At 38.8% G+C, this 26,579-nt stretch overlaps 1 protein-coding gene across 7 annotated transcripts in view; it reads right to left on the bottom strand.

Annotated features, from left to right (window-relative positions):
- Positions 1 to 1,982: 1,982 nt before the first annotated feature.
- Positions 1,983 to 26,579, bottom strand: part of SYT9 (synaptotagmin 9) — a 77,379-nt gene continuing 52,782 nt past the window's right edge. The window contains exons 4-8 of one of the 7 annotated variants that reach the window (XM_075502082.1): positions 10,700 to 10,820; positions 9,468 to 9,639; positions 8,688 to 8,817; positions 7,960 to 8,116; positions 1,983 to 2,627 (exon numbers count right to left, since the gene is read on the bottom strand). In XM_075502082.1, the coding sequence (XP_075358197.1) occupies positions 8,009 to 8,116; positions 8,688 to 8,817; positions 9,468 to 9,639; positions 10,700 to 10,820 (531 nt within the window). In that variant the 3' untranslated portion in view covers positions 1,983 to 2,627; positions 7,960 to 8,008. Of the gene's footprint in view, positions 2,628 to 3,720; positions 3,782 to 5,075; positions 6,899 to 7,959; positions 8,117 to 8,687; positions 8,818 to 9,467; positions 9,640 to 10,699; positions 10,821 to 26,579 lie in introns of those variants that run through there. The other 6 variants (XM_075502080.1, XM_075502081.1, XM_075502084.1 and 3 more) reach the window with 6 other exon arrangements.

The following is a 26,579-nucleotide window of genomic DNA, read 5'->3' as shown; positions in this document are numbered from 1 at the left end:
AAGGATTCAGTCCCGATCAATCTACTGATTTCTGTTTCAAGGCAGAGAGCTGGGTTTTTATTTTGCTTAGAATTTACACCACAAGTCTTATAAAAATTTGCATGTTGCTTATATTAGAAACCTCTGTTAGGGCCCACTGTGACAAATTGCAGTAACAATATTGTCAGACGTGAATGGAATTAGTTTGCGGTACAAAACACTACGTGATTTCCTTCCCTGGAAAGGTTACTGTTGGAGTCACGATGTTTGCCAACTTGATCACGTCTTTAGATGCAGAGATTCGACCCTGTTCTGCGTCTCTGCTGCTTTCTGAGTTACTGATTTCTTACTGTAACAGCCCGTGTCTTCGGCTCTTCAGGGACATCACTCTGCACTCGCGCTCCTGTTCTGTCACTTTTGGCACTTTTTAGAATTTGTTTTGTGTCCCCACTAGGCATTCCCCCTGTGGAAAGTCATAGTCAGCTGCTAGTAAAGCTTGTTATTAACAAGGTATCTCCCTTGATTTTCATCTCCCTGGGTATTAGCTGTGCAGGATCACTAGGCTTCTCAGGTTTAAGGTTATGTGGGATGTCTTCTTTGCTATTGATTAGGCTTTTTCAGTGAGGATTCTCAACCTTTGGCTTCTCACTTTCAGTTCATTAACAGGCTGTTGCAATCAGTCTTGCAGCTGTCCCAGTCTTAATGGAGTTTTCTTTCAAGTCTGTAGGCTGCATATAAAGGCTTAAAGGATGATTTTGCTGGAAAAGTGTCTTAAAAGGAGAGATGTGTGGGCCTGTTTTGACAGAGCAAAAGGCTTTTGCTTGTTTTTTACAAAGAAATAGAAACATGCAAACCAATATTTTTGAAAGACATTAAAAACAATTTTGAAGTTCATCCACCTCCTCTGCTGTAGTGTAGTTTAGTTTAGAGTGGCTTACGGGACAGAGAGGGATAATTAGCACTACCTTCATTGCCAGGCACAAAATGCGTATACATGTGTCCTTCGTTAATCTTCCATCCCTCTTGTTATCCTAGCATGCCAGCTGTCTGGAGCACCATTTCCTTTGCAGGTACCTGTATGCAATGCAGAAAAACGGGAGTCTACGTAGGGCCTAAAGGTGTTACCATTATTAAGGATAATATAAACTTCAAAACTACAGGCGTGTTCTCATTTCTTTTCCAAGCGTCTGTGATATTAAATAGTCCCGAGAAGAGAACAGAACTATATTAAATTCTTTCTTAGTTGCACGAAATTATTGTTTTGTGCCACATTTTGTATGTCAGCGGCCCTTTATGAATGTGGTATGTGCAAGTAGGCTAGGTCTTCCAAATGAGAAGAGACTAGCTTATCCCTAAAGAGACAGAGAAACTCTTACTTAATTAGATGTCATGTGCATGCAGAACCCTTGCTGACGGGTCTGTAATTTCAGTTGGTGTGAAAAAAGACAAGAAAAAAAGACAAGAGTATCCTCTTTTTAGGTGCAGTTTGTATGGTCATACCAGATACATCTGTGTTCTCTTTTCCATTTGTTTCTGGGCTCTGCCAGGGGACCCCTGGGAATTTCCCTGAGCTACATGTCAGGTGTTGACAGGAGGACTGCTAATGTTGCTAGCCTGCCATGCTAAATACTAATTTTGGTAATTTAACACACTGCCACTTGGTAGAAGCTTCTTGACTGAAGCAAGTAGCTTCTTGAGTTTCTTCTTAATATTAAGTATATATGAGATTCATGTTTGATATCTCTAAAACATCTTTCTGCAATGATGATTGTGGCCATGGGACGAAACATGAGGAGGTTTCAGTATCCAAACCCCCAAATTATGTTTGAGTGCTGTAAAGTAACTGTCATGTTAACAGCTTTGTTTCTCTGGTTTCATTTATTTTGTCAAAACACAACATCTATGGAGAAGAATCGAGTTAAAACATTTCCGAAGTGTTTGCTGTCTTTCTGAATAATGAATTGAACTTTAACATATTAAATACAAAATACTAATAAATTACAATTGCACAATTTCTTACAGAGTTTTTATTAAGATCAAAACTTATTTGTTCAGACTAGATTTATATAAATAAATCACAGTACATTTTTACCTGTGTTTAGAAGATTGTAATACATGTTATAAAATTAAGAAATTTTTGTCCCTCAAACCATCACTGCGAAAGGAATCATGCATTATTTCTACTACACAAACAAAATGCCCACCTAATTGAGAGAGCCTTGGTACTGGTATGGCTCTACTCTCCAAAATTAGACATGAAACATAGAGATACCAGGACTATTTATTGAACAAGAAATAATAAAGCATAGTACAAAGTTCATGTGTTATTAAAAACAAAAGTATACCAAAACGATACACCTCTCTTCACGCACCTTTGCAATGGGTATTAAAAATGACAGCTGGCCAGCATGCAACTGAGTAAAACATTCCAGTTTTACAATGTCTACGTTTGAGCAAAAGAAGGAGGAACTAAAAAACCCAGACCAAACAAACAAACAAACAAACAGCCCAGATGCTTACAAGTCCTCATGTCATCTTCCCCTCTGTGCCATGTGTGCTGTGTTCGGTCAGCAGTTGAGGTATGTCCTGATGAAACCTTTCCTGAATAGTGTCCATCACGGCCATCTGGATTAGTGCACTTTTCGGACCTTCAAGGAGATGGAGGTCCTTTCAGAAAAAACTGCAGGACCCTGGAGAACTTCCAGCTGTAGTTCCTCGCCCAACCCACTGTATTACAAATTAACTGTAAACGCAGCTCTTGAAACTGCTCAGCCCTGAATGTGCAGTGCCCTCACAAGATAATTCACACCTTGCACAGCATGGTTCACATACTGCAAGGCTGTCACTTCAGAACAGAATTATGGTTGCAAGCAAAGCCTTGCACTAATTACAGCAAGATTCAAGGTGACACCGTTACGAAGTCTGTCCTGCTGCCATTTTTCCCAGCACAGAGGGCTTCTATTAAATTCTACAGTATTGTGGATTACTTTCTCTACATGCTTTTTTCCTTGTAGATAGAAAGCCATTGTTTTCTCACTTGATACTGAGATGTAATCATTTGACAATGCACTGTTCTAAAGGGAAGAAAGCATTTAATTGATGACACTTCAGATTGACTCACCTAGTCTATGTTTTTTCACTTCTCTCTGTTCAAACAAAATGCATTAACAGTAAAGTAATTGCAGATAGATTTCTAACTGAATCAAATGGATTTTTAAAACAGATTTCCAGTCCTCTTTCTCCCTTCCCATTTATTGTTTGTTACTTTTAAACTAAAAGAGAGTTTGCAGGTATTTTTTTTCACTGGCAAATAGGTCCCCTCAGTGCTCTAATGGTGCCAAGTGATAAACATGTAAATATGCCTCGTACCTCTGACTTTGGGTGCTCATGTTAATATTGCTACATATCATGTTTGGTATTTAAAAACACACAAATGAAACCAAACCAAACAAAAAAAAACAAAGAACAAAAATAACCAAAAAACCCCGCAACAACTATCCCCTCAAGCCAAGAAGGGTGGACTACAATAACCTCTTATTTTTCAGTCTTTTGTGTTGCCCATTGCTGTTGTCTCACTTTGGATTGAACCAGCAGTTCCTCTACTGGTGGTTAGATCGGATCTCTGTATAACAAGTTTCTCGTATGTACTGCTTTGCTGTTTTATGGATCCGCTGGCATAGAAAGCTGAAGTGTGCATTGACTGGTAGGAACAGTTTGAGCACTGGGTCTTTTATACTACACCTTTGCTTTCTGTTCTGGTAGTCCCTGCTTCCCCAGATTGAGATGCATGGGTGCTTGTCCACTGCCAGGATTATTTACAGGGAAAAATGAAACAAAAGAGAACAGAAATGTTTTCAATATCTTGTGATTTCAGTGGAAACAGATAAAGAAATATTTGAGCGCTCAAACGCAGAAGGGTTGTGCTTGAGAGTATTTTGGCATGGGAATGTCACACAACTGCCCATTATACTCTGCCTCAGTGTCAGTGGCTTGGCAGGCTTTCCCATTGCCACTCACTGCTTTCTCTTAAAACAACATCTGAAATGGTGGCTTGTTATGGAAAACTAAAAGTAACAGTTTAATAGCACATTGTTAATGAGTGAAGTGGGATTAAAATCTTGCTGAGATGCATTTCTAAGGGATTTCCTTTTCTATTTTAGAATTATGGTATTTGTCATACAGTGTAATTATGCATTCACAAGAAATAAGAAAACAAATGAGGGTTGCAGACTGAAATTATTCTTGTGAGCCTTCTACCAATTAAGCTCTGAGAATCATAGTTCAGAAAAGAAAGACTGAACAGTATTGGGATCATAGTTTTCTCCGGGTTTCCAGGTGATTTTGTAGCAGTAAATTCTCTGTTCCTTCCAATGTGCTGTTGTATTATTGTACTACCGTCCAAAGACCGCAGCAGTGTACTGGCCCACCAGAACCATAACATGAAAATATTTCAGGTCTAGGGAATAGCATTGGTTAAGTGAAGTATAAAGGTGAAGAGTGAAGTATCCAAATATAGAAAATAGCTCTCATTCCATATATGTACTGCTATGATAAGGCAGATATTTGTAAAAAACACATAGTAATGCCACAGCCTGAGTAACAGTTTGCAAGTCATGAGTCACCAAGAATTAGGAGAATTTAATAAAAAAATTTGGTTTTCTTCCTCATCCCTAAGCCTTTGACGTGTGCTGGATTCCACTTTAAATGCTCACTGAACAGAAATTTCTTTTTTTTTTTTTTTTAAAATAGAACTGTGTTCAAAATAATTCTCTTGATGCCAGACCCTTGAGCGTTAAATAAACTGAGTATGGTAATAAAATAAAAAACACTGGGAATTATAATGATACTACTTTTCAGTTGATGCCCCTTTGAGTTGCTAGAGACGAATCTTAGAAAGGCTTCTGCACTCTTCCATGGACCCGAAATGAGCCTGCTGCATAGGTGTTTTCCTTTTTACAGAAGCTACAGTTGCTAACATTGCAGTGGGAAAGCATGCAGCTGCCTGCTCTGCATTCCAGGCAGGGATGCATGTATCGTGATTTGCCCAGGAAATCAAAGAACTCTACTCTAAAGGAACAAGTCCTCCTTCTTTGCTCATGCACACGTTGACTCTCGGGAGATGGGCCTAAGTAAAGAGTGCAGGATTTTGCCTGAAGTGAGGGTCATGCATGAACAGATATGAACACTGTATTGTATCACTGGCCTGCTGATAGAAAGCTTCAGTTGAAAGCGTAGGGACATAGTTTTGCCAGGGCAACTTTATACCCGTATTTTTGGTTCTTCTGGAAATGCCCAGTTACCCATCTGAAATTTTGCTTGGGCAGGTTTTGAGGAGTTGTTTAGTTGGCCAGGGGTATCCTTGTATGTGGTAGCTGTATTCTCCATAGCATGGCATGAGCTTTTTGAAAACCACTGTACTTACAGGACTTCTGCTTTATAGCTGCAGCGCACATTTACAACAGATCCAAGATTTCCTGAAAGTGCCAAGCTGTGCTTCACCCATTAGCAATTCTGATTTTCTGGAATATTCTCAATTGATAGGTTATAAAACTAATTTTTCAGATTTTGGATCAAAATTTCAAATATTTTCTTCAATCTGTGCATGCATATTTGTGTCAGCAAAACTGCAAACCCAAAATGCTTGGTGAGCATTCAACACATACAAGATGTGAAGCAATGTGTGTGCACATAAACTTATCTGATCTATATATAAAGACAAGGGCTCCCTATCTGTAAATATGTAGCAGGCAACTAGATTGTATAAGATACCCAGACTTTGCATTTCCATTTTTAAAATAAAAATCTCCATGTAAAAACTTGAATCAAATTCTCTCTAGAAAAGCTTGAAGGAAGAGAGAACTCCATGCATGGCTAAATAAGTGGCAAAAATTTATCCCAGGGGCCCTTGTTCTGGGGCATAGATTTCATCATGTGAAAGAGTTCAGTGCTTTGATTTTTTTTTTTTTAAATGGTCAGAATTTGTCAGCATTTACAATATACCATCATGTAAGATAGCCCTGTTAATTCTACTACAAATAATAAAGAAAGACTTCACAGGCACTATATATTTGGAACAGCATTTTAAAATGACATTGGGGGTGTGTGTGCACATGCACGCACATGTGTGTGCATGTGTGTATGATAGAGCATAACCGCCTGTGATAACGCTTCCAACTTTTTGCACTGTCATGGACACAACTAAGAAACATTGACTGGAAAATCATCTACAAAGGTTGAGGACTAACAGCTTCCATGTTATACAGATGGTCATCTTCTTTCTAAAAGAACATACTGTCATTACAAATACCATATGCATCTTGTTCTCACCCAACAGAACTTTTTTTCAGTTTTTCAGATTTGATGGATTTCTGCAAAGAACCATATTTGTTTTCATGTAAGGTGAAAGGAGACACCAACTGAGACTGAGGATGCAACTTGTAATCAAAAAATAAATGTCTAATCATTCTTGAAAAAAAAAAGGTTTAGAAAGCTATCACATTCACAATACTGCACCTTTTTTGCAAATACAAGAACCATATTTGTTGCTGCTTCCCATATTTGTTGGTTTTCATTGCTATCATGTTGCTTGTAAAACCTGGGTTATTCTAATGAACAGAAATTATGACTTGAATTTGGGTAATGCTTACGACCATATAAATAATCTATCAGTAGCAATAGTGTCAGCTGGAGAATTAATGCTACAAGTGGATAACATTACGCTACTTGAAACCAATAGCTCTTCACACAGTAGAAGACTGAGGGTCCTATTCAGCAAATATTCAGGGTCCTATGGCTGTGGCCACAGAGGTTCCAGAAGCTCTCGCTGAGTCTAATCCTGATTCAGGAACCAAAATGATATGCTGTGTATATATTTCTCTGCACAGCCTGGATGCGCTGGACACCCTCCCCCACTTGATTCCTGGGAAGGAAAAAAATATGTCTCTGTTTAGCTCAGTGATGTGAAAAGCAATCCACAGTAATGAAATCTAAAGAAGTTAGCCAGGCATGTATGAAAAGAACAGGATGCCTGTAAAAAGGGAAGAGCTGTCAAAACCTAATTGTGGGCTCTGGCTGCAATAAAATTTATCAAAGAGGGAAGACAGGTTGGATATAAGGATGTAGAGAACTTCTGCTAAGAGACACTTCTCGTATTCTGGGCAATAGTAACCATTACACTACTCCTCACGTGCTTTGTCAAGCCATTCCTATCAACGCTTGGCTACAGCTGAGAGCTTCGTGACATGTTTTCTAAACCCAGCTCCCAAATGCCCAGGTAGGCATTTCAAGTGTGGCATTTCAGCCAGTACTAGTTTGTCATCGAGGGCACAAAGATATAGGCAGAGCTCCCTCACTTTGCTGATCTTCCTTCGCAGCATACTTGCACGTTGGCAGCGCCCATGCTCTGCAGAGGCACGGTGCACTCCCACTGCAACAGAGCCTGTGAGCAAAGGGCTCCCGGCTAAAACTGTGCTGCTGTGGTCCCCGGGCACCAGTACATGCAATTGCCTTTGGAGACAGGGCAAGACTGGCATTTTTGCCGTTTTGTAGCCTCTTGCCTGACAATTATTTATGGAACTGCCTAGGGTTAGTGCATACAACCGAGTAGGTAAATCCTCAGTTGCATTCTAGTAACATGGCTGCACTCTGATGCGTGAAGTATACGCGGAGGGGCTGCGAACTGCCTGCCTCTGTATGTTAGGTGCTTACAGCATTGTTCGTGCTTTGGTATGAATACGGTGGTGTTTCCTGTCTTTCAGCATTGGGGGTAACATTGCGGCTGTTCATAAACATAGTAGTTTCTTTTGACTGGAATTACTGCCTGACTTCAGCCAGTGATAACAACAATAAAAGTAAGTCATGGTGACTCTTAGGAAGCAATTTAGTTAGGCCTTTGATGAATTTTTGTGTCTCATGAATCAGGATTAGCATTCCCTGTACTGGGGAGAGGATTAGACAGAGGGATTAAAAGGACATCTTTACCCCACTGGACTCTGTGGAATAGCCCCTGAGGATATGGCTAAGAAAGAGTTCAACAGGAATGCCAAATTTCTGCTGAATAGGTTAAAAGGGTGAGGAAGCCTCTTCGGCAGCCATCCAAGCGCAGAAGACCTGCATAACATTTCTGCTGAATAGGGCCCTAAAGACAAAAAACAAAACAAAACAAAACAAAAAACCATAGGAACCTTGAAAAGCTTTTCTGATTGTGTGGCTTCTTATCAATGTCTGAGATCTCCAGAGACACTTAAACATTTTTTTTCAGTGCAGTTAGGCATCCTTTGAGATGTGCTAGTGGCATGGATATATTCTTACAAGAGGAGAAATCAGATTAGGTTGTTATATATAAAAAAAATTGGTCTTGGTTGTTCTGTAAACAAGGTCCATTTCTTTATATCAACTATCAGTGAAAGTTACCCAAGATCCTATTTAAAAAAAAAAAAACAAACTCTTAATCCAGTGTAAAATGTTTGGTGTTTTCATGTATATATTAAAGACATTAATTACTTCCTGTTCCTCTAAAATGGAAAGGAGCAGACTTAACTTGCATGTTATGTTTGACTTTTAACATCCGTGTTTCCGAGCCCTTTTCTAGGATTCAGTGCATGCATGTGGATTTTGGGTTTGTTCATAAAATTTTATCCAACTTCTAATGCCATATGGAAGAGTTTTCACCATTATAGTAATGGGGAAGCAAGAAATAAAAGTCTTACCTCTGCAAGAGGATGCCAGTGAGCAATGGGTTTCCGAGGGTATGAGAGCATTTCGTTCCAGTGGTCACGACCTAGACTTTCTGCATCGTTGCCTACTTGACATACTCCAATGACCTCATTGTGACCTACACTGTGAAAATGTTCCATAATATTTTTTTCTTAAAATTTTACCTTTAGAACCATACCATTTACATATTTCATTAGAAACATTAATCATGGATTTTTAGAATTAATTCTTGCCTGAAAAATGTAATGAACTATTAAATACGTAGGTTTACTCTTTGCATTTCCCACCAATCAGAATAATTTAGTATTTTCCCCATTATAGCATACACTGTGTGTCTGTGTGCATTTGTTTCTTATTTTTGCATGAAGAATGTAAAAAGTTCTTTGCCTGTGTTCTGTAATTAGTTGCAAATACAAGTAAACTCTAGGCCACAATTTTAGAAATGGAGGTGTGTGTCTAAGGGGTTAGCGTAATTGTGCACAAACAGAACATCAGTGTGAGGACTGCCTGATTATATGTTCAGTTGTTTTCAGTTCTGGTAAGCATATATGAAGCTTAGGTATGTCAGTTATGGATGCAAATCTGTATTTTAAAATTTAGAAAGGAAATTCTGCCTGGCAATACAAGAAATTTTAGTCTTCTACCAAAGTCAACATGACATTAATTTCCCATTTATTGGGAAACAATGATAACTTTGTTTCTGGATGCAAATCTACTGTGCAAGATTTTATAAGCCAATAGATGATGTTATTTTACATCTACAGGTATCTCACCGGTCATAATCCATAACAGCTATCGACAAGTTAATTTGGTCAATGTTTTCTGGAGGGACGTCAAAGACTATGGCTTCATTGTAAACGGGATTAAGGGTATTCCTCTTGGTGGAAGTTTTTCTTTTCTTTAGTCGCCTTCCTTCACACATTAAAGAAACCTTCACGTAGGGATCTGTGTGAATCATAAGAACAACGTTGGTTTTCTTTTGCTGTTTTTAAGCAAACATAAATGGAAAGTGAAGGGAGCAGCCTTCTTGTATGCCCATACCTGCTTGCAGAATTAGTCACCTGGACCTGACTGGAATTTGAGCTTCTTTATTACCATGGAATGTCTGGGAGGCAGTGGAGCTTTGAAAACTTTACCTGGTTGACTGCTTATAATGAACAATTTAGGATCAAGAAGCTTCTTGTTGTGTACCGACTTCTCAAAGGGTATTAAAATATCCACTGAACCGTGTTATACATGACTGTTTTATACAACAGCCTGTGTATCAGCCTATTTATAACAGCCTAATTACTTGTACAGATTTGTAGGACAGACAGAAGATGACAATATTTTACGCAGTGGGATTTACTGATGTATGGTTAAATATAATTCAAAGTGTAACAATTAGTGGCTTATATTTCTCAAGAGAATTATAATTATTTTTAAACTCCTGAACGTAGTAAAAAAAGCTATTTCTTTGTAGCTCCTTTCTGGGAGCACTACAACTCCCTGCTAATATTTAGAAATCATCTATGAACTCTTATTTACATTAGTTTCTTGTTTTCATCGTCAAATTTTGAAAGGGTTGCTGAAAGGAGTCTGGGATGATCACTGTTTTGTCCATATGCCAACACCAGCAGAATTGGCTCAGTGGCTCTTGGAGACTGTCACAGAGGGTCACTCTGCCTCTGTGCCGTAGCTGTAACAAATAGTCTGCTGTACAAACAAATTCCCAGTGTTATGAACGCAGTTTGGCCAACTCGTGCTATTCTGAACCACGGTGGCTTTAGAAATAATAATCTTGCTGTCTTTTTAAGAGCAGATTATTTTAAACTGTTGGTTGCAACAGAAAAAAATGAAAATATATTATTTACTTCCCAGAAACTCCTGTATTCAAGTAACTCAAGAGCTTGCAGTATAAGAACCCTCTTCTCAAAAATCATTCTGGGAATTGACAGTGCTGAGTTCTGTGACTCAGGAGGGAAATGGGACAGAAATCCACATTGAGCATTAAATTCATTCCTACCTGATGCTCCTGTGATATCCATTGCCTTTAAATTTCTTGCCTTTATTATTGTAATAGTTAGTCTACCAGCTGTTGGAAGGTAGCAGAGTGAGAACATCAGGTCACCAAGATCCACATTATCCTGTTCCAAGGAAAGAGAGACAATGTGAAGCAGAACAATTTTCCCTAGGCATAGCAGGAGCTAAAGGTGAAATATACCTTTGGGGATTTGAAGTTATGCAAGCAAAAGCTGAATTCTCATTGTGAAACATATCTGAAAAAATAGACGCATATCTGCATACAATGTTGAAGTCGCTACGTTTCTTGCTAGACCACCAAAGTTCTCAAGTGTAAATGTGGTTATAGTTTCTACCACTCAGTCATTGGAGATGAAAAACATTTAAGTGATGAGGCACACCATGAGGCACTGGAATACCTTTGTTCTATTTTATGTTTTGTAGTGATTTGTGTGCATCGTTGACAAGTTGCAGCAGATCTCTGTGCCTTTCCTTCTGTTCTGCAGAAGCATACCCATAGAGGGGTTCACAGAAAGAACGTTGGTTGGGCAGGGCAAAGTTTTATGCAACTCTCAAGCTTGCATAAACTCAGGTGTGATAGGGCTGAAGTCACTATGGTAATGGGGCAGTCTCCACCAGAAGTCGAGTAAGGACATTACTTCCTGTGCCTTGCCCAGGTGAGTAAGCTCCCTCAAGTAAGCTTATCCACCTGCTTCATTGATAGAATGATTTGCAATCCTGTCCTGTGTCAATGGCGTCAGGGTTTCAGAAAGGTAGTAGAAAATGAGCAAACCCTGTTTGCAGTTACAGAGCATCTGTCTTTTCTTTTCAGAGGAAATCCAGCTCTTTTATAACAAATATAGTGAATAAAGGATTGTATTAAATGATTTCTGGGATTTTATTTGCATTTTTTTTACTGAGCAGTGAACTGGTACTTTTATAGACCTGTCTCCTGTAACCTAATATTTCATTCTTGACTGAAAAAAGTTATCCTGTCCTTCAAATTCAAAGCTACGTTCTAGGTTTTATAGGGAAGGGAAACACAGCTGTTGTGGAATATGTGTATGTGTACAATAGCTTCTCTCCTTTCCCAGGCTGGCTCCTTCTGTGTCAGTCACCAAAAAGCAAAGGGTGGTGGATGACACAGAAGGTGAGTGAAAATACCTTGAAACAGCACCTAACAGGTTAGTGTTTGTCTCTGAGCTAGCTGCTGTATAGACCAATGCCCAGAGCCTATGCAGTCACTTTACGTAGCTTCATGAGTTAGCAGGGGAGACATGCAGGACAGAAAGAACTGCTGTCACAGAGTTGTAGAAAAATGTTATGTTGGAAGGGATTTCTAGAGGTCACTTGATCCAACCCCTTGCTCAAGAGAGGCATCTTCGCTTTAGTTCTTCTCAGCTCATGAAAGGGAAAAAAAAAATCATGTACATTCATTCAGAAACAGGTCCTTTCTTTGTGCTGTTATTGGAGAGAGCTGCTGTCAAAGAAGGAAAAAGCTGATCTTATGGGCCCTTTGTCAGTAATAACTAGCTTTTAACCCTGACTTGACTTCATCAGCTATCATCTTTTCCATTCTAAAGATCACTGTTTCATGGTATCTGTAAAGCTAATAAAGGTTGTGACAATATCAAGACAGCTAATATGACTCACCCTGTTTAGTGTCTCTTGATGGATCATACTTGGAAGCAGACCTGCTGCAACAAACTCTGTGTCACTGACTCACTTTGACTGTGGGAGGATCAAAGTGCTGTTTGAGAAGGTGGTGCTGTAAGAAGTCCTACAGGCTAAAGTGATGCCAGCACATCCAGGAGAAATTTCTCTTGGCTAACACCTGCACTTAACATTAGAGGAGGAATAATTGATCTCTGAAATTTTCCCAGTGGTCAGTTGGAGCTTGATGCCTATAACCTGAGGAACAGGAAGCAAAGGTTTCACTTATCCTTCCCATTGTGAGGAAGAAAAACTTCCAGAATTTAAGTGTTTAACTTCCCCAGCTCTGAGGTGCTGAGATTTGTAGCTGTGGAATTCTCTCTCATGCTGCTAACCATACAGCTCTGGGGGGAGCAGAATTTCTTAAGCCATTTAAAGAAATTATTGAGTGAAGCCACCTTTTGGCAATTTAGGGAATTTGTCACTCTGGCAAACTTTGATTGAGAGGTTATTTTTCATGAATTGGTCACAAAGTTTTAGGAGAAGATAGCATCGTTGAATCACTCGGTTCTTCCTGGACCATAAAGAATCCCATCAAGCATCTGTTGTTTTAACTGTGTATCCTGGTATTAGGTATTTTCAACCGTGTCACAGTCATTCTGTATTCAACTCCAGTGCTCCAGTTGGTAAGTAGGTAATTCATTATGCAAGTACTGTAAATGGTTTACTGTTACTACCAAATGCAAGTTTCCATTACAGACTTGATCATCCTGAATGAACATTTTGAAACCTTTTCTCAGTTCTTATCAAGAAGTTCATAGATAAATGAACCACTATACAATTGGTTTAGATACAAATTCCAAGAAACATGTTAGCCCTCTGCATAAATGAACTCATTAGGAAAGGAGATCACATACGTTGAATGCAGTATTAGGAATTATGCCATAATATACTTATCGACAAACTTTGCCTTACGTTTGAAAAGTAATCTTCACCTACACTGTGATGTATTTTTTATCAAATGCCACAATGACAAAAACACTTTGTTAATGCTTTTCAAAAAATTGCACTGGGCATCATACAGAAAAACATTGTTAAACTGGAAACAGAGCCTTCAATTTCTTCAGTCTTTTCCAGTTCTAGAAGTTGTAGGTGTTGTAGCAATAGATCACAGATGATTGTGAGATTCAGTCTGTTCATAAGCCAATGCTAGTAGTAATCCAGCCATGGCAGTCTGAGAATGTAATGGAAGGAAAGCTTGCAGGCAGAAGCAGGAAAGAGGTGTACTTTTTGGCATGCAAATCCTTCTCTGAGTCTGCAAAAGAAGCCCTGTCTTCTCACACTTTCGTTTTGATTTGTAGGGAATTAACACTCCTCCCTAATACTGGTTACTTGTAAATGTTTTCTTAATTTTGGAAAGATAGATTTTCTAACAGAGTGAGCCTTTCCCGGTGCCCTGGCTATTCCACCCTGCTTACCCCTATGTTCTGTAATCGAAGGGCAACATTTTTAACTGTTCCAAACATTGTAAATTTTGCTGTTGGGGCTTCGAGGTTCAACTTAATGAGGGAATGTTCTTCAAAGAGTACCGCAAGCCATGACTGCACCACAGAATCTGCATGTGTGTGTTCATCTGTCTGGGTAACTGCAGTGGAACAGGCACCATGCTCTGACTGGAGATCAGTGGTGTCACAGGGTCAACAGAACCAAGGTCTATGCAACAGAGCACAGAGAGGGTTATTGCACATCTTCGTTAGTTTAAAATCACATGGCTTAAGCCATGGATTGTCACTAAAGGTGTACTCTATTATCAAGAAATAGCTTTAAGGAACAGAATTAACAAGCATAGAGGGTAGGATCTTCTGCCAGGATTATGCTTCTGTTTGAATTGAGTACTTATGTGTTACTATGTATGCTTGACAAAATGTGGCAATATAAATATTACACTGCCAGAGACATTTTTGAATTCCTGCTTAGGAAAAGATTTCATAATATTGTAGGTTATCAAGTCATGTATTTTGTACGTTCCAAATTTGTGTCTAACTATTTAGTGTTGTAGTAATACCATACTGTGCAAGCTACAGTGCAACCAGGATGGCCTTAATATAACCAGACCAAAAGGCTGGTTAATCATATTAATAACTTAAAAGAAAATATTTGAAAGATAATTAAATTTCAATAATAATTTGTTTATAGGAGTATGGCCTATATTCTTTTTATTTTGGTCCTGTTCAGCAGGAAGGATATTGTAAGAACTGAACAAATATGCTGTGATAAACATACCTAAGGTCCAAGCTCCTCTCCCATTGTCCTCAAAAACTGCCCATGATCAGAGCAAGAAAGTACTGCCTCCATTTTTAATCTATAACCTGCTCATTCCTGTATTCTAAAAAAAGCAGAACAAGATCGGTGTCTGCTTTGCTTTTCCAGTGCCCCAGGCTTCAGCTTCAGGCTTGGGGTGATGGCTGAGTGCCTTGATGTTGTTAGCTGTGCCTTACAGTGAGCTGCACTACCTGTCTGATGTCTGCTTCTGATAATCCTGCGCAGCTTCGTCTCTGAGCCCATGTTCTGTTAATGTAGTCCTTTAGTCAACAGGGCAAGAGCATGAAGTTTCTTCCTTAAAAAATTGCCCAGTGTTACCTGGGAGAGTTAGATGTATTCAATACTGGGTAAGCAGTCAGCTGGAGAGTTCAAACCAGAGGTGTAAAGCTCAAGGTTTGCCTGAAAACTGTATCTTCACAAAGGGAATGAATCCCTTACTGGAACCTCAAGATAAATAAGACCCTTTCATTGCCATTAGGAGCATGGAGACATGACCTCCCTGACATTATGCTTCCTCCTTGCTCCATTTCTGGTGGAAATACTTGATATATCATAAAAATAATATTATTTGAATAATTTTGGATGGCTTCTACTGAAAGGTTTATTGTTCCTGCTTTTCCCAGAAAACGTTTCTGGTTTCCCCCCTGTAAAACTAACAAAGTGATACTATATCTTTTAAAATGCTGAATTCCAATAGTACTATTAATAGCTTGTTAGTCTATAGTCACACAGTATTTATAGATTTTACAATTACTGCTTTCGTTAGAGATTAGCCTGCAGGATAAATCACTCCTTAGTACTGTGTCAACAGCTCCATGCTGGTGCTTAGGTGAGTATAACTTAGCATATTAAACAGGGAGACGTGTAATCTTAAAGAAGGCTGGGACGATGGGCCCTTAAGTGGCTTCACTTTTGATTCCTTGGAGGCTGCACTGAGAAGCTCAGGGTGGATCAAACCTTCCCAGTCAAATCTGTAAGGTACCTGGTAGTTAAGGAGTTTCTGACAAACAGGGATGACATTGGGATCAGATTTCTCCTCTCCCTTCTCACAAATACATTTGGGTGCAGAGAATGGGTATGTGAAATCATGCAAAACAGGCAGCAAGGGATGGAAGGAAACAAGACAAATTATAGGTTACAACTTCTGCTTTTGCCTCTGGTCTAGAAGAAGATATGCTGTCTTTGAGTTAGGCAATCATAAGTTTTGAGCCCATTTCTTCAGAAACTTGCGTTTTGTATTTCTGGAGCAGACAAGCTGTGATAGGCTTGCTATCACACAGTGCCTGTGCCTCTCTAATTAAAGCATATGTCTCAATTATACCAGGTTCCTCAGTTCCCCATCTATAAAAAGACAGACACTACTTTTTTACTTTTCTAGTATGTTGCAAAAATAACACTAATTATGGATTGTGAGGTGCTCAGATGTATTTTTATGCATCTCATCAACTTACCATTAATGGGAGCACTTACAGGCAGTGATGCCCTTGCTTATTTCTTTTAAAGTTGCTAAGTGTTGGAAGAGGTTTTCAAGGCACTAGTGATTTTAGAGATTTTATAAATTCTTATTGCTATGTCAGAGCTGTACAGCTCAGGCAAAGGTAACTTTGCATACTATCTCCTTTAGCAGTTACACATGTCTCTGCAAAGGTCACTGGAAAAGAGAAAAATAGCAGAGGTTTCATGAAATGAGATGGTATCATTTGAGCTTCTGAAGTACAGAAAGGATTGATGACCAGTATTTAATTAAATTCTCTCTTTTTTTTTCCTCCTAGCTGAGGAGCATTAGTTGTATTTTAAACAAAGAAACAAAAATCTTCGCAGTTATTTCATAATCTTTACCAGAATTAATGGAATTATACTTCTGTAATGCAAGATAAATTTTACTGTACAACATTCTAATATTTGGTAATGTGGGGTTTTGAATTTGGAGGGATTTGTTTTAGAGAAGGTTCACTCTGCTAAGATGAGGATAATTTAAGTAAACTAGGTATATGTGTTAACTCTCAATGAATTAAAAATACTTTAACAAGTGCTATCTGCTCTTTGGGATATACATTTATTAAATTGTTCATCTGTGTTGAGAAGTCTGGATTCAGATTTGAGTGAGCTGAGATATTAATTCAGTTCAGGTACATGTTCAGGACACAAACATTATGCAAATACCATACTAAACAAATTTGAGACTCTAATCTGTTTGGGAATGATTGTAAATCTAAAATAACTAACATGATGAATTCATGAAATTAGCTCTACATTTTTGAATATTTCATCATAGAATTGGGTTATATGTATGAGAAATGTATATCGAGAAAAACTCTTTAGAAATGTTTGATTTTAATTGAATTTGCACGTGACTAGAAGAGTGCTAGCTGCCTTCTCATTACACATTTTAAGATGACTAGAGAAGATATGACTGGAAAATTCTATTTTCATGACATCTTAAATAAAAGAAATGAACTCTAGTAAAGTAGGCATTTATTAATGCCTCAATCAAACTATATCTACAGCGATGTGATTAAGTAAAGTTTGTGGAAGATGGGAATGGCCTATCTTTTACAATTATTCTTTCAGTACATCAATGTCAGGCTATTTTTCATGTTTTAAGTTAATTTGCAAATTGTATTATTTTCTCAGTGTGATTCCATTTTTTTGCATTTCATTGTCTTTATTTCTTTTATTCATGGTTTTCTTTAAAAATGAAAGCAAATAAGTAGAGAAGCTTTTAGAGCTAGGTATGCGAAAATGAGTCTGATTTCACTTACTAGGGAAGAACATTAAAAACCAATTCTGAAACTTGGTTTCTCTACAGTGAAGGAATATAAGAAAGCTGAGGTGTTTGAATGCAATTCACTCTGGATTTTATACTGCTTTGGGTACACTATATAATTTTCATGTCGAGTCACAGACTGGCTATCAGCTTGTATGCCTATACAAACTGTGTATGTAGAAGCTAGTCTGATGGGATGCACAAAAAGGCAGGATAAGAAAGGGCACCTCTGAATCCCTAGTACTCGCTCTGTGGGCTTACTACTATTTGCTACTTGGCACACATTGATAAAAATGCTGGACCTGAGAGATTCTTGCATGACTAATGCAGTGGAAAGTATCATCAGCTAAAGAATCGAAGCAAAAAAGCCTTACAAGGGGGAAAGAAAGCACTTAGGCCAGCCAGCCAATAGAAGGTGTTTCGTGTTCTAATTTAAAAAACAAATCCTCTGACAGCTAAGTTCAACTTTGCTGCTTAACTAAGTATGTAGCTTGATTTTTCTCTATTAGGATTTATATTAGGAATACCAAGACGATACCACAACAGAGTTTCTATTACCTTTTCTCTGGGATATTCTGGAGCACCTTACAGTCAGACAGACGTCTTGCCCGACAGACCAATTCTGAATACCACAACTTTGTGCTGTACTTCGTAGGGACTGAAAGAAGTAGGAATCCTTCCTGCAGACTGGGTCGTAGAGAGCCACTATGATTATCAGTTCAGGGAGTGTATGGTCTTATTTTAACTTACTCATAGTTTTGCCTAGCACCTTGGCAACTTCCGTATAAAGACTATCAAAATTAAAGCATCCAGCAGATAGCATATCCTCCATCTCTGCTTCAGAGCCTGGAGATCTTTTGATGTAGGTTTCTGGGTTTTTTTCTCTCCTGTTTCTATCATCCTTGTGTCATGACTACTTTTCTTTAAGGCAGATCACTGCAGTCTCCATAAGGAGAATCCTCCAGACATGACTGTGTTGTGCCGGTCAGTCAAGATATCTTAGAATGTGGGTAGCTGGAGTCAAAGGATAAGCCTTTCACCTTCATAGAAGTTTCAGAACAATCCAGTTAATGCCTTTGAGAAGAACATACATGTATCTTGCTCTTGCCACGATGTCCTTAGTAAGTCAAGGACAGAGGCCTTTTCCTGTAGGCAGTCAATGTACTTATCTCCCTGAAGACCCAACACCTCCATTGTCATAATTTATATCCTGTAAATAGGATGGCAGTGATTAACTGAAACTGCCTTTCCAATTGGTTAGCTGCATATTGTCCTTAGTTATCTGAATGCATTTACAGAATATATTTGTTCTTACTGAGTTAGTTAAGACTTTATTGATAAATTATTCTGTAATAAGATCCTTACTTTAAAAAAGCCTCCATTCAATAAAGATAAACTTCATACACATACTTATTTTTAAACATATGCTTAAATGCTATAGATTTTACTGGCTTTGAATCTTTTACATAGATTTTCAGTTCCCAACAACTAAAGTGCTTTGCTGAATCCAGGCCTAAGAGTGAATCTAATGAATTATCCTGTAGCTATTGAGATAGAGATAATGTCTTAATTTGTTCCAAACTAAATTGATGAACTGGGGAGATAGTCTGAATTGAGCTAATGAAAATTAGTAGAGACATGATCGGAAAAGCTGGAGTACTTGTCCTGTTTATGTGTGTGTGGCCATGTCAGAAATTGATTTCACAGGAAAAACAGAAATGAGGAATTCTGAAAATTAAACTTCTGTAGGAAGTGAATATAAGTAATTTTTAACTTCCTCATCAGTTATTAAGAGGAGGAAGGAGTGTGTACAGAGAGTTGTTTCTGAAGGCTTGCTAGATGGCATTGTTGGTCACAGAAAGAACGTGTTAATTAACATTTAAGTTTCTCCTTGCAAGTTAAACTGTTCTTCTGCAAAGTATTTTGTTTTCTTGAAATTTTATTGCTGTATGCAACTCTTCTATGACCTGTTGCTTTCTACAAAATACAAAGTCCACTATAGATTTAATAATGCAAAGAACTCTGCCCTGGCTCTTCTTTTCCAGGCATTGCAGGCTGCCTTTTATAATTTTGGTCGTTACTGGGAGGCAGGGGGTGCATGCGTGTGTCGGGAGCGGGGGGAATGCTAGAGAGCTAGAGAAGATCCTTGTATCTTCCTGATCTAATATTTAAAAATGAAAACATCATAATGTGTAAGATGTGAGTTTACAAGCGAGGTGCTGTGGACAGATTTGCTCCTCCTTTTCTGCCAGTATATCCCACTTTAGCGTATCCCACCTTGTCAGTGTTTACAGGTTGCCACCTTTGGTATTGTGCTTCAGAAGTCTTTTGAAAGGGAAGCCTCTTGAGGGTGGGTTTGACTTCACAATGCTAAAGCTTTACAGGAGAGTACTTCAGCACAGAGCTGACTCAAACCTTTCTCTCTACAGAGAAGGCAGCGGTGCTTTGGAAACGTTGGCAAGCTTGGGAACAACAATGAAATATAAATTGTTCTGTATAGGAATAGATGTTTGGAGGGCAACTGTTTTCTCGAAAGGAAATGTAAGAGAGAGCTTCAGCTGGGAAACAAGAGTTTTGATGTTAGGTGAAGATGGTAAAAACAGAAGGACAAGTAGTTCAGGCAGACAGGGGATGCCTCACAGAGGGAAGTTTCACAAAACAATCTAACAGTGTAATCTGGAAAAATGGGCAGTAGTTTCCCAAAGCGAGGACCAAAACTTTTAATGAATGTCCATCAGTTTCTGTCATGTCAAAGCCAGTAATTTTTCAACAGGCTGTAATTGATTTGGATTAGACCTCAATTTTTTGTGAAATACTGAGATTGAAAAAAACAAAGAAAAACAGAGGTTAATGGCATTGTAGTGCACAGTATCTTACCATACAAGCTAATCTGGGTGGGCCAACTTTGCTGACTTAAAACCCTTGATGAACATCACGCAGATGGAAAGAGATGAGAAAATAAACCCTCATGGTTTCAAGGCTAAATGCTGATTTGTTGTAAGAAGGGGAGGCTAAATTACATATTAAGTGTTCACCATCTCTAGGCAAACATGAGCTTGAAGAAAATGAAGCAGCAAACCCATTCTAACCCATAAAATTATTTCTACCATGAATTATTTGCCAGTCACCTCTTGCTTCCATTCTGACATAAGTTGGAAGTAATGTTTAATTATCTCAATATCCCACTAATAACGGAAATCTCAAATACATCCAAATGCAAGGGAGGAAAGGGGTTTTAAAAATAAGTTAACTAATCAAAATACTTTAATCCAAAATGTCTTGCCTGTTAATATTTTTTCCTAGTGTGTTGAAATGAAAATGTCAATTTAAACTAAATCTGTATGCAAATTAATGGATTGGCCTTTCACTCTGAGTTACAATGGCTGCATGCGAACTTACAGCTCCCCCAAGACACCGGACGATGCTCTATGTTCTAACCCCACTCAGTTATCTGTTCGTGTACAGGCACTGAAAGCGATCAGTACGGCAGGGCCCTGAGGGCACTAACAGCCCTTACTAGCCCTGGCCGCCCCCGGGGCCTCCCCCCACCCTGCCCACGGCCCAGGTCCCCATTTCAGCCCAGCCCGGGGCTGTTGGTCCCTGCCCCAGTGACTCCGTAGGGTGCTGGTCTCCAGCTCCCCACACACCTGCCCTGCCGGCCGTGGGCCCCGCCGAGCCGGGCCCACCCAACGGACCCACGTCCCGGCCCGGCTTGGCCCGTCCCCAGGGAGCTGGCTGATGCCAGGGGCTGCCCCAGTTCCCCAGCCGGCCTCCCTCCATGGCTGGGCGGTGGGACGGGACCTGGCTGGCAAGGTCCTGCCCAGCAGCACCAGGGTGCCCCACTGCTCCTGGCGTCCCAGCCCCAGGGAGCAGCCAGCCCTTGCCCTGACACAGTCTTAATTAAGGGTAAAGTCTCGCAGAGTGGCCATTCTGTATGAAAAAAAGCTAATATAGACGTGCTGCTGAAATGAAGTGAAGTTAAAGCTTTGGGCCCTACTAACAGTTCCTCACCTTTCCTTAGCACTGAATGTCATTCTCAGTGCTTGCATTTTGTGTTGTGTAAAGCAGCCGTCTTTTATATCGTGAATTCTGAGCACATCATTCTGAAAAGGAGAGAAGCTAAGTATCTGGGTAGTGCTGAAAAAAGATGGAGAGAGTCACAGTATTAGGGGAAAAAAAAATGTTCTTTTCAGTCTGCGTAAGCACCTGTAGTGTTTTGTGGACATAGTCATTATACTTACATTAGGTGTTCTCTACTGACTTCCTTTCTACTCAGGCTTAGCACAGGTTGTATGCAAAATGGGTAATAAAGAAAGGCCATTGTTATAGATCTGCATCTACTTTCAGTCTAAGTAAAAGTTTGCTCTACAATTTTGTTTTTGAAGACGTTGACATGAAAAAGAGAATGGTCCAAATAATATAGTGTGCTTGAAAACTAGAAAGCTAATGTCAAACTTTATGTTGCAGTAGCATGTCTTTCTTGCCATTCTGGAGCTTTTCTCTGAGATATGTTTAATTTTTTTTTTAATTTTTTTTAAAAGTCAAATATCTCTTGTTGGGTTTTAGCCATCTGCTGCCTAATTCCATCCCAGGTCTAATTTCAGTAGAGGAGATATGGTGGTCTGCTACACACCTATCTGTGTAGATGTCCTGGGAAGGCCAGGAGGGGTTCATCCTGCTCAGGGCTCTCGTGTAATGAATCCAGAAGCTGGAGAAGCCAATGTGCCTTGTTCATTGCAAACAGGCAGCAAAGAAGCACTTTGCCCCTAGATTTTGACCACTTGAATATAATGGGCTTCTTTCACAGACCACTAAAATATTAGCGAACAGTGTCCTGCCATTAATCCAAACTCTGTCTAAAAATTTTAAAATTCTTTTGATATCTGGAAATCAAATCCAAGTTCAATGAAAACCCTGGTGTGCCTTTTCTCTCTCTCTTTCTGATCCTTTTTGGCTTCTCATCCCAATAACAAAGAATAAAAGAATTATTACATCCATTAATGAAGTATCCTAAGGCAGACTTTTCAAGAGTAATATTTTCTATCTGCATCTCCCTTTAAGTTTGGTGCCCACTTAGCAGGTGGGGAAAGAAGCATGGGTTTATGAATCTATTTCTCCTATTTTTTTTTCTAAGAGTTACACAGAGATTTTCTTCATCATGATTTAGTGTAGTTATTTTTTCTTTCAAATAGGTACCTTTTCCGGGTTTCCTTGTCATTTTAAAGGCAAGGATCAAGTACCTTTCCACTGAAGTTTCTCCATGTGTTTTGTTTCTCTAGAGACCATTCTGTTGTGTCGTGTCGTGTCATGCATCCCCTCAGTTCAGGAACTACTGAGAATACTTCATGTTTTTTCTGGTAAAAAGTAGCTTTTTTTCCTAGACCTCCCTGATGTTGAAATCCTGTTACTTCGAAATTGACTTGGCTACAAGTGGTGTGACTAAATATAAAAAGTTGGCTTGTGATCTGTCACCTGTATAAGCAATAACACTGGTGCCCTGCCAGACTCAAATGCACCATCCACAGAAAGTATCAATATAAGAGAAATGGTGAAAAGGGATCATTATGGCTTAAAAACACGTCTGAGAGCATTCCACGTAACCTTCCATTAGACTGAAAGCACAACTAAATTTCACAACATACATTTTACTAGTAACACTTGTCTATAAAATTACCCACTTTTAAACATAGTAAAGCAATTTCCATAGAAGTTTCATTTACTTCTTAGTAATTTATTTAAATGGGTCACATAGAAAAGAAAATCACTGCAAATTTCAAAGCGAAGCAGCCAAGGTAAAGAGACTACTTCACTGCTAGCAATATTCTGTTAATGGATTGGGTGAAAAGGTGTGCAGTTGTACTGCTTTGATTGTCCTTGCAGAGCAATTCCATTTTAATTGCAAGTTAAATGGAAGAAGAATATAATCATGGATGCTAAGGTTAATCTTACAAAATACATTTATTAAATATGTCAAAATGGACAGAAACCCTAAATCTTCAATAACGCAAAACTGTCTCATTTTATACCTTAGAATCTCTCTGGTTTTCCAATACAAAAGGAATTAAAATAATAGAGGGAGGAAGGAAGAATGAGAATGACATTAAAATTAATGATAACAAGACAGCGTCTTTCCAGAAGTGTGAAAAAGAGGACTACTTTCATCCTTTATTTCTCAAACCACTGCTACAAAGAAAACTTCACATTTGAATCAGGAGAGAAGTTGGGGGTTTGGGGTTCGTTTTCAAGGTGGGGGAAACGTGGGAGAGAAGGGAGGCTCTTCTGTTTCCTCCCAGAGATGCTACTGACAATTTCATAACGGACTGCTATGTAAAATTTGCCGACTGCATAACATGCCGATATGCTGTTGGTATATAACCCTCTCAGGGCAAACCTCCCTGACCCACCTCCTGAATCAATGCCGTGGAATCTGTGGCGATCTAGCAACACGGGGTTACTTATACCACTTCTCTCAGGCAATGCCAGGAACATTTCAGTGTTTCTCAGTATCTTAGCTGCTGCTGCTGCCCAAAAGCTCATGCCAATCCAGCTACACTCTTTTCTTCGGAGACAGTTCTGGACTATCGTCATTAGGACACTTAGGCTGCGCGGATATGGTGAAGGAGAATTTATGCTGTTGCTGTGTATCATTCACCTACCTTGCAAACAAATAGAATATTTTAATCTTGAAGCTGTTAAGCAGTTTACCAATCCAGTACTACGTCTACTTTGAAGCTGTACAAAAAACCAGCTTTAAAATAAACCTAAAGACTGTGAGGAGGCTGAAGGAAGAGGAAGGAAGAAGATGATAGAAATCCATTTTAGAAAATGCAGACTCTGAAATCAAATGTATCATCCAGGTGTCTACGGCGTGAGCAGGGGAAGATGTGATTGTGTAGAGTGTGATAACAGTTCTTTTTCTGTAATACTTGTTCTCTATCAGATACGCTCATGCCTCCCTATTATATTTAGACGTGTACTGCAGGCAATTTAAGGACCACTTTAGTGAGCATGCTTTCTCTCTTAAAGAATGCACAGAGGGTAGTGTAAGATGTGAGATAAAGAGAGCACTAAATATAGAAGTGCTTTAGTGCTTTAAGTCCATAAAAGTGAGTCAACAGAACTTCCTCCTCTTAGAATACTTTTCTTCTAACTTGTTTTGCTTTACACGTGCTACATGTGACATGTACCTAGAGAGGAAAATCTTTTTTTTCTGTGGCTTGTTTTACCCTCTTCCTGATGGCATCATGTGCATTTGTGTGAGGCGAGTCTGGTGAGCTGCCCACACTTTTACCTGGTTATGTTATATTCAGAATAACTAGTGTTATTAAGTACATACTAGCCCATGGGTAGGGAAAAAAGCTGCATTTTTAGAAAGTCTGTGAGTGATTTAGTAAATGGCTATCTCGCAGTCACTTAGGATGCCTTCTCAAATTTTCGGTTTAGTTGCTTATAATTTAAATAATTTGATAGTTTTGAAATTAAATCAAAGTTGTGAGTTGACTTGTCCTAAATGGTGAGTTCACTTTAGAACTCTTTGTTACTTTGAGAATGATCAATGATTTTGGGTACTCAGTTTGATACCTTAAAAGGGCGTGACTTCAATTTTTTGGAAGGAAGTATGATTTTGAAAGAATTGAGTGTAGTTATCTCTCACCATCCTGACTCAACTTTTGGAGCAAGACTGTCTGAAAAGAAGGATAGTATCCTTTTTTTATGTGCTGCTTTAGCACTGAAAGGTTTCCTGAAATAAATTATTTTTGAGAAGAACAAGAGAGTGGCTGGATGGGCGTGAAGAAAGTGAGCATCTACTGCTATATCTACTGGTTTGTTTTAAAAAATATCTATATTTTGATGAAAAAATTATTATGGTTATAGATAGCATGAAAACCTTTTTATATGTTGTTTTATAATAAAAGCTTTGTGTTGAATGAAGTGTTTCTCATGGCTTTCCCAAGAATGCTGACGCTCTATATACTGAGTTAAAGTGAAGAATTTGGAAAAGGAGCTGGCAAATGAGAAACTCTGTGGAGCTACTGAAAGGAATGGGTCAGGGGTGCTCACTGCAGAAAGCTTGAGGGAAAATAATCTATTCTGTTTTCATTCTGTTAAGACTGCTGCAGCCAGTCAAAAGTTGAAGATGTCTATGTAGAACTCGGGTAACTTCTGATGGAGAGATTTGTATCTGCTTTCTCCAGGGCCAAATTTGAGCCAAATAGCTCACTCATATTTCAGCCATCAAATTTTGGGGGAGGGGAAGGAGGAGAAGATTTAAATCTTTGTTGAACAGGTCATCGTCATGTATTTCTTTTGCAGAGAGGAGTAAAAGGATGGTAATTTGCTTGTTCTGCTGTTCTAGTGAATTTTCTGATATACATCTCAGGTGATTTGTTTACATTATTTCATGTGGCTTTTTGTCCTGTTTACAAGATACTATTTCCAAATTATAGCAAGAGGGTTGGCATGAAATCTGAGCTTCAGTGGGAATTCTCTCCCTGACTTTACAGTAGAGTCAAGATCTCATCCTGAGTACTACTCATTTCTACCTGCATAAAATGTTGTGGTCCCAATGGAGTGAAGTTTATTGTTAGATTAGCATTTACTGTAAGATTCTGTGCTCAGTGGAGCATAGACATTGAAAGGTTTTCATTATTTTAAAGTGATGCCTTTCTTCCTGATGATCATAAATAACTCTCTAGGGGGCTCAAAACCAGTCTGCTGTTTTCTTCCTATCTTTTTGGTACACACTTTTGCTTTCCTTTACTGCATACATATTTATTTTATTGTTGGGGTTGTTCAGAAGAGTTATCATAATGTAGATCAGATGGTTGATTAAACCACAGCTGGCTTTTAAAAATATTTATAAAACCCCAGCATGCTTTTAAAAAGAAAACACATAAAGAGTTCTATGAATTCTGAAAACAAATATACAAAATACAGCGTGGGAATTGTTCTTTTTGCTCTTCTGTGTTAACTTTCATGGTGTTTGGGTAGCAGTTTCTGTAGGAATAGAAAATATTAGATATTGCATGATATTGCTAATCTCCTATTCTTTGCTCCTTTTAAAATAATTTTACTGCAGGAAATGGAATAGGAAACGTTAGGTAGGAGGAGCAGTGGATCTTAGCCACTCGTACTGTGCTGT

Source organism: Mycteria americana, chromosome 5, assembly GCF_035582795.1.
Source record: "Mycteria americana isolate JAX WOST 10 ecotype Jacksonville Zoo and Gardens chromosome 5, USCA_MyAme_1.0, whole genome shotgun sequence".
In the NCBI taxonomy this organism is placed as follows: domain Eukaryota; kingdom Metazoa; phylum Chordata; class Aves; order Ciconiiformes; family Ciconiidae; genus Mycteria; species Mycteria americana.
The sequence above is the reverse complement of the archived record's forward strand: the minus strand, read 5'-3'. Positions and strand labels throughout refer to the sequence as shown.